Source organism: Limulus polyphemus, unplaced genomic scaffold, assembly GCF_000517525.1.
Source record: "Limulus polyphemus unplaced genomic scaffold, Limulus_polyphemus-2.1.2 Scaffold316, whole genome shotgun sequence".
Classification (NCBI taxonomy): Eukaryota; Metazoa; Arthropoda; class Merostomata; order Xiphosura; family Limulidae; genus Limulus; species Limulus polyphemus.
Window position 1 is genome coordinate 206,462 of NW_013665926.1, and position 12,889 is coordinate 219,350.

The window sequence follows — 12,889 nt, forward strand, 5'->3', positions numbered from 1 at the left end:
CATATTAATGTTACATAATAGTATATATATATAGTTTTGTTTCTATTAATTTTACTACGTATTACAAGTAACAAATAGTATATATATATATATATATATATTATCAAAATGACATTATAAATCTATAGATACATTATTAAGAAGTTCAAACAATGCTCATGAAAATATTTTTTTTTGCTTCTAATAATTGAATCTTCTATTCAAGAGCAGATTCTTCATTTTGAGTTTGAAGCCTTATTATTTCCTTTCTTTTTTTGGGCTCATTCAGCCATTTATCTAGTTTTTTTTATTCATCATCTAATTTCCTTTTCTTTTCCAAATAATTTTGTTATCTCTGTAACTGTAATACCTGCAACATTCTACTGTAAATTTTTATCTTTTCAAGCTCCACCATGACCTTAAATTTATCATGATATCTTTGCTTGTATACCAGAATTTCTTTTGAAAAGTTTATTTATAGAAAAAATTACTTTCAACTGGTGCATTTCAATGAGATATAATAAGACACTTTGATTAATTCCCAAAGGTCAATGAATTTTTTATAATTTATTAGCAATTATATTTTAGATTATTTATTTTACTTCTGTATTGTTATTGCATATTTTATGTTCCTTATGATTTAAAAATATATTTTCCTTATCAATAGTTGAAATCCCTGAATTTCATAGACCAATTTCAAGGACATCCTGAATGATCTGACTCAACTGCTGTTTAATAAGATCTTCCAGACTCAAGTGTAAATTGCCGATAAAAACACTAAGTACTACTCAATTGTCCATCAACTGTACTCCATACATAAACTATGAAAAACACATAATAATGATTATTTGGTTTGTTGTAACTTCACAGCTCCTGAAACATTTGTGACTGAAAATGGTGAAGACATTATCAACAGCATTTCTTGGATTCTTGGTTTGAAAGAAACACAAGTAGTTTCAGTGTTATCAAAGTAACAACTGGCCATGGAAGATTTACGAGACCAAAAGTCAGATAATGAAGCCAACATGAGAGGCAAGAGGAGTAGTAATAAAAAAAAGAATTAGAAATACATATTGAAGAGCATGTTTTTGTACCATGCAATGCATGCTTTCTGAACTTTGTATTGAACAATGTAGCCAAATATTGCCCCAAAACAGTGATGTTCTTCAGCTTAATTCAAAGCATATACATTTAATGTTTTGCTTCACCTCACTGTTGGGAAGTATTACTACAACAAATTTTCAACAACAACAAAGTTTGATGATGAAGAGCCCACTTTTTAGAAAATAAAGCATGGAGACATCTTGATTAGGTAGTGAAATAAATTTTATTACAAATGTACAATGTTTCAACAAGCTTTTGCCATCATCAGGAATAAATGTCTGATGATGACAAAAGCTTGTCAAAACATTGTACATTTGTAATAAAGTTTCTTTCACTACCAATTCAAGTTGTTTCCAAACTTTAAGTTTCCCAGTCAACTGTGGAGCTATTGAAAGAGAAGTCTTTACAGAAGAAACTACCCTAACAGGAGCCAGCAGAACAAAGTCAAGTTCAACAGTGAATGCAATTTCTGCCAAAATTTTAAGTTTCAAATTTGTGACTAGTCTTGTGTATGGCAGAATATGTTGAAAGAGATCAATCTTGAACAAGCAGCTACAAAATGATGATCATGACATGTCTTGACGTATTCTGAAATAACAAAAGGAATGGACTGATGAAGGTTTTACAAAAGCATGGATTCCATGCAGAAGGAATGAGAATAACTGGAAAATGTTTGCAAAAAACATCAGATTTGCTGGTGGAGAAAATAAAACCTATCTTTGATTCAAAGCAAAATTTCAAGAGCAGTTTCTTTATCAACATTGTTGTCATAGTCATTAAATCTGAGAGAGAGAGAGGTTTCAGTAACTAAACGAATATAATTTATTATTCAATTTCATATGCAACACTGTTGACTTGTAGAAAATGAGTTTTAATGCAACTTTTGAATTCGGTGGCTAAAAAAAATAAATTTCAAATCAATTTTTTGCTGACCAGAAGGCCTTTCATTCATACATGAGGATCGAGATGCATTGGTGGCACTGCTGGTAACTAGTCCATAAGAAGTGTAAGATAAGAACTATCATACATAAATATATTTCTCTGCAAGATTAAAAATCATCTCAATAACAATTTATATGGGAAGTGAAACAACCACAAAAAATAACTAAATAAGGTTTGGTTGTTGAATCCTTACTTCATATTTAATTTGTCTTAAACAATATGTTGCTTTGTTGATAATATTTTACAATATTAGTGCAAATTAAAAGTCAATCTTTATGATTAAAATAGACTACTTTGCATTTTTTGTAGTACATCAATATAAAAATAAGGAAACAAAGACATTTTGTCATTTATGTGATTCTGTTACAAGCAAAACAAAGATTCATAAGATCATATAAAATGTTACTGGTATTCAGAAGCCTAATTACTAATGTTTCTAATTATATTATTTTATTTTCTGTTAAAATATACACACAAAATTACTTCACTGTTCAAAATTCCTATTTTCTCAAAATATCAACAGAGAAAAACAGTGGTGTGACACTAGGAAAGGTGACTATTATTTTTGTATGTCTTTCATCACATATAATAATATTCCTAAACTGCTAGTTTCACTGACTTCTAAGTGATATCAAATGAATTGCCTCAGTCTCAAGGTTTGTACAAAAGTAAAATTTTTAGCCCACTCCTTGGGAAACCCGAGAATTTTCCAAAAACTCCTTCTACTAAACTGCTGGACTCACCAACTTCTAAGTGGTGTCAAACAGATTGTCTTGGCCCTGAGGTTTGCATAAAGTAAAACCTTTCACCCAACTCCTTAGGGAACCCAGTTATTTCACAAAAACCCTTTTACAGAGATTCCCCAAAAGTGAATACCAAATTTGGCATTGATTTACATTACAGCACATAAATAAGTAGGGATACCAATCACCATTCATAACTTGGTTAAGGAAATTAAATTTGCATTATAGTGGCAATGATCATGAAAAAGTGCAAAACAGTAGTTCAAGCATTAAATTAAATTTGCATTATAGCAACCATGTAAATGTAGGTCATATTCCCACAGGTTTGTTAGTATTAAATATTGTGCATGATATTTACTGTAAATTACGTATGTAAAAACATCACTTCTAGACATTTGAGAGAAGTGACATGGCTTGTTTGTTATATGCAAAACAGTTTTGAAGCTCTTCTATTTTGGTATTTTCTAGATATGGAAAAATATGTAGTTCCTTGTTTATTTATAAATGCTCCATTAAGTGCAATAAACAAAACCTAACCTTGATCGGATTGTTGGAAGGGGGATCAAGGGAGGTACCTCAACTACTATGCAATTTGTTTGTGAGACTAGACACTAGTTTCATCAATTCAAAACAAGTCTCTGCTCCAGTAGCAGATTATAAATTTAAAGATACAACTACATTGCCATATATAAGTAACAGTGTAACACTCACTGCAATAGTTATTTATATCTTTCAAAATATATGAAACTCACAGTTTTTACATTGAAATTTATAGAATTTTTATCATAAAAGAATCTTACTGATCATTTTTTGGTATATTAACATGCTAGTTTTTTTTTATGTGACATAGCTTCATTGAAAGCTATGACTTGTTTCAGTTGATAAAAATGACTACTGAATTTTGTCCCATAAAATCACAAGGTACCATGTTAACATGAAAGAAGGATCCCATGCTAATTGTTTATTAAGCATTATAATTTAAAGAACAAACTAACAACTCAGATCAACCATGTACAGAAGAAGATTATAGAAATGTTGCTGAATTTAACACATTTGCTGCATGCTTGGAACCATCGTCTAACTCAAATATGAATGTCTGCCCAATAGGTCTTGTTCCTAAAGGTATGACAATACTGTCTATATATATATATATATATATATATATATACACACACACACACACACATTTATATTTGTAGTTTTCTTCAATTAAAGATTTTCATGGTTTGGTTATGCAAAGAGTTATATGTACAAATACAATGATACAAGATATTTGATGTTCCATTTGCTTATCTACACAATTTTAGAGAAGTTGTTGAGGTCAGTACAATGAAAACAAAATAATTTATTGTTAAAAATTATGGCATCAGTGCCATCAACTAAACTGATATGCAGACTTATTACAGGTTCCATCTAATTCAACATTCAGAAGATGTGGTTCTGGCACATTAAAAAGTTCTCTAAGAAAATATAGCCATATGTGAAAAAGTAACCACCTATTTAGTGTAGGTGATCTATTAGGTTTGTTTGTTTTCAGGTATTTGTGCAAAACTACTTAAAGGTTATCTACACTATCTGTCCATAAGTTTGAACTGATAAGACTAGAGAGAAGGCAGCTAGTCAATAGCATCCACTGCAAACTCTTGGGCTACTCTTATCTGACCATATAGTGAGATTTTACTGTTACCCTTATAATGCACCCATAGCCTGAGAAGTGAGTGACAGACCCACAGATCCAGAGTCTGCTACACTTGGCCTATTTTATTAGGAGTTACAAAATAACCCATGTACTAAAAAAACTGTAAATGTTTAATACAACTAACAAGAATAGTTATTAAATTCAATAGTGAGCTTGTGGATGTAAATTTCTGCAAATTATGATGATATTAGTTGATAATTAAAATACATCATCTGCCAAATGCATAGAATTTGTGGAAATATATATAAAACTTTGGAGCAGAATTGAACACGAGTTCATTAGGAAGTGTGTTAATTACAGAATTTGCAATATCCTGCACATTCAACATCATGTTTTAATCATGCACATAGAATGAATTACCAGCAATGATTCATTCCCAGTGTTATAACAACAAACTGTGTCCAAATATCTGTAAAGCCTACAGGTCTTCAGCAATTAAAGCTTAACAGTTTGATGTAAAATTTGCAATAATGGCACTCATTGTGTTGAAAGAAAAGGCAATTATACAATTAAGAAAATTTTCAGTGCTGGTCATTAATGGTCTCGTATTACCTTTAAAAGTATATAGTTAATTTATTATAACAGTAACCAAGTTATACTCTACTATCTAAAAGTTACAATTGTGATTTTTGCAGTATATTGTTTGTTGAAGTTTCAAAATTAACTTTCAAAACTAAGTTTCAAATGAATTAATGCTTACAATTACTTTGCCAATGATATTAAATTTTATTTAAAGCAATCATATAAGTTTATTTTATTGATTTTTCATCAATATACAATTCTTAAAAAAAAAAACACATCTTTTTTCCCTGGCTGTAAAAGAGGAAGTGCTTGTTTTTAAATTCTATATTTTATATAAATAAAAACTGAATAGCATTTAGAGCTGTATTGGTGTTTTTGAGAATTGCATTTAGAAAGGTGCATTATTAAAATTGCATATCAAGAGCTAAATACAAAGTATGATGATAGGAAATAATTATTTCAAACTCAAATGATATATAGGTTTTAGTAACAAACACTAGTTTTGAAATATGTTATCATTTTGCATGAAATTATTCAAAGTTTAATTTTAAAATACATTTATGGGAATCAAACTCAAATGATATATAGGTTTTAGTAACAAACACTAGTTTTGAAATATGTTATCATTTTGCATGAAATTATTCAAAGTTCACTTTTAAAATACATTTATGGGAATCATACTGCCTAGGTATCATATGAGAAAGAGACTGTAGGTGAAAGAAATACCCAAGAACACTATTTAAGTGATACCTTTCCAGGGTATATATCAAATAAGTAAAGTCATCCAGAATATCATATTTGCAAAGATGTTTCTTAAGCTATGTTTATATATGTGAGTGCTTGTTAACATATCACAGCCCAAATAAATGTTATTCTTAAAGACAAGTTCCATTCAATGTGAACTGAGGAAATATGTCACAAAGTAGGTGCTTTCTGAAACTATATATCATTAAACATATCTTTTGTGAAGCTTCCAACAGTTATGCTGAAGAACAAAAGACCATTGTTTTTTTTTATGCATTTTTACAGAAAGTGTTGTTTACTTAAAAAGAGTCAAATGCATGTTTCTTTTTCTCAGTTCTTCAGATAGACTATAATTAGAATGTCTATTTTAAATTCCTTTGAAATTCATACTGCATCAAAGGCTCTCAATAAGCTTTATGATTTAAACTGTACTACTTAGAATGACAAATTTAAAGCCCATAAAGTTAAATCAAGGTTAGATATGTAAATTTTACATTATCGATATATCACAAAATGCATTACACCACAATGTAAATGTCAATATGAATAACATTAATAACTGGTAGTAACATAATTAACAGAAAAGTGGATGTAATACTGTGTTATCAATATGTCAAACTAAAGTAATGTTCAGCAAAATAAGACGTATTAAGCTGGTTACTAAACAATATATTTACAATACTATATCACATAGTTTGAATACTAACAGTAAAACCGAAGCAAATATGAGTTACTATTAAAATTAAAGCCTTCTTTGGTACATTTATTACCCTCGCTTCCAGATGGGAGGTGAGGGTATATAAAAAAAAAAGAGTCCCCGTATGTCTGTTTCCATGCAAAAACTAGTAGGCCGATGTACACGAAAATTATACACAAGATGGGAAGTCAGTATGGGACAGTCCTCCCCAAATTTAGTCTAGATCCAAATCACTTTGAAGCATGTTTTTATAATGGGGAGATAGGGCATTTTTGCAGTTTTGGGTTATTAACTCTGTAAATTGTGATCGGATTTGTACCAAATTTTATGGGCACATTAAGGTTGAGACTACTATCAGAATAAAAAAAATTATCCAAATTGTTGATCATTCTGGATCTGAGAAGGATTTTCTGAGTTTTTGAAGGTGAAATTTGACATTATCCAATATAAACTCATGCAATCTCGAAAAGAAGCATCTGGGATAAGGTATGTAATCTCTCTGTTTGCTCTTGTTTTTCCTTTACTTCATTATCGGTAAAGAAAGTAATTTTGATATAGATGAGCGTAAATAGAAAGATTCGGGGCAAAACTATTACTAATCCACCATACTGATACCATCTTTCAATTCAAGCACACTTAGTCTTTTATACAAGGTTCTTTTAATGGAAATACCATATATCTTGTTCATATCTTAGTTCAGCTGAAACATATTACATAAAAATACGTAAGATCGTGTTTTACAAAAACAGAAACTCATTGTTTGCAACATTATAGACTTTATCAGCTTAATGCTTATATTTTATTACAGAACAGAAAAGAGGATATAACAAAAGAATCGCTCTGAACTTTGATTATTTGCAAAAGATGTTTACAATTTTTATTATTATTAAAATTCCCAATTATAATTAACAGGCCCCTCACAAGCCAGTGGGGGGACATTTTTGTTGAAAAAAAACACTTACCAAATCTGTTTTTTCTTAATTTGAACTGAAATTTTTTGGACAATTTTATTGGCTAAAAAGAAGAAATCTCCCACACTATTTTAGTGTTGGGGCTTGCAAAAAGTAAGTTGAAATGGTAAGGAGACTGTAATTTGTCATCACATCATGAACGTAATGTCCAAGCACAAGAACTACCTTGGCAGATATTGTGCAGCAAGCCAAGTACAATATCATGCCTGTAGCTGCTTTCAAAGTGTTCCTGTCTGCTCATCCTACTGTTGACTATCATGATGCTTCAACCTTTTCTCAAATCACAAGTGAAATCCTTTGAATCTCAATTGAAAGCTAAACATAAAAAGGTGATAGCAGAAGTATGAAACATTGGAAATTGCTTAATTAATGATACTGAGAATGTGGCTTTCTTGATATATACTGAAGTTACTCTCAGCAAGTAGACCTTAGCACTAGCTAGTATGGAGACTTGAGGATGCTGTATTTCACTTAAAAATTTATCAATTAACAAATGAAAACTTGTCTCAAAAAGATACATCCAAAATCACTCTCTTTGGGAGTTTCCAGATTGAACTTACTTTTAATACTCAACAAACTGTAGTGTAAAGACACCCCTTGGCTCCTGAGGGATATATTAAAATGTTTAAGGTTATTCCTCTACAGAATGGTTACAAAGTACATCAGACCCCATCACTGATCACATAGTCCTATTTGTTACTAACAAAAAAATCACATTCTAATACTTAAGTTAAAATAAGAAGTTAGAACATTTCACAAATAAGGTACTTTCAATATACTTAAAAAAACAGTTCTATAGCAAAGAGAAACATCTCAATCTCACCTTCATAAAACTGAGGGAATTTGTTTCTGAAAAAGACCAATGTAGGAAAAGACAGGATATTGTACTGTTTAGCAATAACAGGATCACTGACTTTAACAAAGTCAATGTCATTTTGTTCAGCTTCATCATCAATATTCTCCAGTTCTGTCAATACTTTATCACACTCATTACAGTGATCCTTATCTGTTACCAACAGAAAAAAACTAAAGTCAAGTTCTTGTTTAAAATCACTAGAAATGAAATACATGATAGGAAACATGAATCTTTCTAACGGAGCAACTCAGCCATTAATAATCTTGTTAAAATTCATAAAAAAAACATTTGATTCTAAACATGATGCATGTTAGAAACCAATAAATTATTCTAAGTAATCAACTGAGTAAGTCACAAAAAATTAAGGTATTGTATTTCTCATCCTTGTTTAAATTCCTTGGAATATAAGTATTTTATGGTGCATATAACACATACTAGATACTATAAACTCCTCTACAAATAACTGAATAAATCACTCACAAAGGGATTAAACTATCAACTTTAATGTTCTCATTTAAAAATGTATGAAATAAAATACTTGTATGCTAGATAATTTAAATGTTTTTAACTAAGCACTTCCTCACAAAAAAGACAAGCTATTATGTTTCTTGTTTAAAATTATTATAAATAATGTGTGATTATACAAAATGATCCATGTTAACAACTTTTAATCATTCTAATTAATAACTGAAAAAGTCAAACACAAGACAGTTCAGGTACAGTCTTTTTTGCCCTTGTTTAAATTTGCTGGAAATTAAATATTCTATTATGCACATAAGACAAAAACCACAAGTTCTTCACTTAAAAAAGCATTAACATACCATAATACATATTCTTATTTAAATCTTTTAGAAACAACTCTCGATTATACATGTTAGAAACTAAAAAACCCTCCATTCTAAGCAAATGAGCAAGTCACCTACTGTAAAAAACAATTAAAACATTGTAAGTCATGTTCTTCTTTAAAAGTATTGATAAATGCTATTACACGCATAATCTATATAAAATTTTATAAATCAGCAAACAGAAACATATGTATGTTAAAGTGGTTAATAAATTTTGACATGAATTAGAGAGTTTTAAATAATTATGACTCTTAGGTGAAGATAAACATACTGAAGTTTACATTAGTTATAGTAGCTGAGCAGTAGCAAACTTACAGAAAAGAACAGCTACAAAATTAGATGTGTCCAACATTTTTTCCAGCATCTTAAGATTGATTTCTTCAATTTTTTCTGGATCATCTAGAACATCTTCACTTGTGACCCACTTCAAGACATTGTCCTCATCCTTCAGTTTACCTGGAAAACCAGATACATACACAATACACATTTAACATTCTTTTCTAGTCATTCATTATTTTCCATGTTTTAAACTTAGAATTACAATAAATTTAAAATCAATGTTATTGGTCAGGAAAAACTTAATTCATTTTATCATGGTGCCTTAAAACTTGGGGTGGTTTTTATGTTTCATCAATTTTTTAGTCTAATATTTCTTTCATTAATTTTCATAGTTAACTTATCACTCTTTACTGTGTTCTGTTTTTACCCATTTTTCTCATCTATTTTATATATCATGTTATTTTACACTGTCCATTGAAATTTCCTTCACATTTGAAGTATGCTTATTTATAATAAAGTTTGTGCATGTAACGTCATAGTCACATGATAGGGGAATTCTTTACTTGACAAGTTGACCTAATGCCTGCTAGGTATTTGTTAATCTCTACACAATGGTGAAGTTCTGTTCAGCTATTGGTTACTCAAATTGAGATAAAAAAGAAAGAATATTGTGTAAATGGAATTTCCTTTGATATTTCCATTTAAAAAACAAAAAACTGCTTTGGTTATGGCTAATACAAATTAAATGTAATGGTTTTACTTCAAATATCAGTTAACTCTAGACTTTGTACTGAATATTTCATGGACAATGACTTTTGTTATCAAATTTCTGAAAAACTCTTCTGCTTCTCTTTAGCAGCTGAAAAGAAATATAGGATTTACTTTCAATTGCCTGAGAAAAGCTGAAGTTTTTTAAAACGTTTAATACTTGGGTTCTCTCAACAAATGTTTTGTTATTAACCCTTCATAAATCAAAAACAGTTAAAACCTGGTGCAATACCATCAAAGTTTAGCCATGAGAAGGAGCTTAAACCTTATAAAACAAAGTTGACATTCATTTATGTATGTGTGTGTGTGTTAATATATATGGAAAGTTATGAAAAAAAACTTACTGAAGTAATTATTTAGATCTGCTTCTTAAACAATGTCACATAAATGCTTGAGTATGAGTGTTTGATTGAAATGATACTTAATAAAAACAAGTTTACTAAGGTGTTTTATCTGTTATATTTATCTTACATTTTAACCACCTTTGCATATACTTTTCTATTGTTAAGCTTATGTGTTTTACCATCCTTGTACAGAGTCATAATCAAACCAATCAAAAAACTATTTTCAAAAGTATTTGCTTAATTACTGAATAGGAACATGCTTAATTATGCTATCTTATTTACAAGTAAACATTTGTTTCATTTTAATTTAGGTATTTAAATATTTATATAATTGTACAAGATATCCCTTATGTTTAGTAGAGAACCTGTAGATAATTTTATAGGCCTTTAAACATCTAAAGACAAAAAATCCTCATCAACTTGACAAATTCAAGGACTTTATAGATTTATACACAAACACACACACACACACACATACATATATATTTGATTACCAATTACTAGTTGTCTCATTCATCCTGAACTGTTAAAGTGACTGCTAGTCTGAAAGAAATTACCACACAGAAGGATACTAGGATGTAACATTTTGATTTAAGTCACTGAAGATCAAAAGAGAATATGTATTTATGACTGTATTTACTTCTTTGTATTTTGTTTTTCAAATTTTCAAAGATTTTGTTTAGACAAGCTGTGTCAATAACCAGCTGCATTTCCCCCAAAAACTAATTCCTTCTACTTCAAGTGAAAGTTCATAAAGGTTTAATAGAAGAAGCTCTTTGTGTGTTACTTGGTATTAGTCAATTAACTGTGTCAAAGATCATCAACATAGGCATGATGTAAAGCTTCATAATAGCCCAAAATATTTATAAAATTAAGTTTCAAGCATAAATGGTGTGGACAAGGTTGATACATATGCAATGCTTCCAATGAATAATATGGTTCAACCTAACACTAGCGTATTCTGTATTCCCCCATCACGTGACCACAAAACTCATGCTGTTTAAAGTGAATAAACCTCTATAATCAAAATACCCAACACAATAATATCTTTGCGTTGAAGAGGACTTTTATGTATAAAATTTTATAAATAGCAAAATATGCAAGCAACAAAATAAGTCATTTCAATAATATTATACTTTAACTAAATATATTACACAATATATATCAATGGTAGTTAGTAGAAAAACCTTCTATGTTAGGCCTATAAAAAGGTGCAGCTCATATTCAAAGGGTTGAAAAAACAAACATAACATAGTTTGAAATTTCTATCACCTGGAGCTACTGTTTTACATTTCACACCCACACATTCACTAAGGTAACTGAGTGTACAATGTTATCCAAAAAATAAACTAAGTCTGGATTTATGTTATTATAATTTAGAACCTTTTTATGTACCACAGCCACCTGTTTGCAATTTAAAATTTTACATGCATCCCTTGTATTTATAAAGAAACTGAACAATCAATTTTCTTACTAAAGTGAACTTCCACTAATAAAATACTATAATATTAATTGTTAAGTCACAAAATACTGATATTGTTAACTAGCATAGTTCTATTTTGTTATGAAGACATTCCTTTTACTAAATAGAACCACAGTAGCTAAAATTGTGGGTAATGATTCTCTTTGTGAAAATACAAGGTGATTTTTGAAGTTTCTCTGATAAAATCCTAACATACTGGACAATTTTAAAAACTACATCATGCTCTTAAAAGATTAATAATTAAAAATGTCCAAAGTTCTCGTATGAAAGGTGTGTGGAAAACTACTGGTGCATTCTGGCACAACAAAGCAAGGCTAGGTGTGTAAAGTGCAAAACAACTAGCAGACGACAGTGTCACTCACTCCTCCTGTCTGTGGAAAGTTGCATTAGAAGCCACTTCTGTGTTCCAGCAATACTCCAATTCCCTGCTTGGCACAAACAGTTTATAAAGAAAGAGCTACAATAAAACTTATCAAACTTCAAATGTCATGGACACAGAAAATGTATGAAAATGTTAGAAGCTTCATTTAGCTTGACAAATAACACTTAAAATAAAAAACTAAAAAGCAAAAAAGCAGTAAAAAACAAAAATAAAGCTTTAAATTCTGTTTATGTTAAGGGTAGTTAAGCTAATGGTTATTATTAAACACACCAAACATGACACACATACAAAACTAAAAGTCTGAAAGTTTAATTCAACAAAAAATATGAATTTTCCACTTAAAATTGAATAAAACAAAGCCATAACAAAAACAAAAAGAAAGTTGCATGTATGGTCATCTATATTCTATATATACTTACAGAAACTAGTTTGAAGGCATTTAAATGGTTGAATAAATATTTATGTTTGCATTTTATAGTGTGTGTGTATGTATATATTTATATATATATATATATATATATATATACTACC

General features: G+C 29.6%; 1 protein-coding gene across 1 annotated transcript in view; it reads right to left on the minus strand.

The window, feature by feature from the left end:
* The window catches only part of LOC106457322, a 168,395-nt gene that overhangs the window by 62,106 nt on the left and 93,400 nt on the right, over positions 1–12,889 (minus strand). The window contains exons 22-23 of the mRNA XM_022383191.1: positions 9,418–9,558; positions 8,225–8,407 (exon numbers count right to left, since the gene is read on the minus strand). Coding sequence (XP_022238899.1) covers positions 8,225–8,407; positions 9,418–9,558 — 324 coding nt within the window. The remainder of the gene's footprint in view (positions 1–8,224; positions 8,408–9,417; positions 9,559–12,889) is intronic.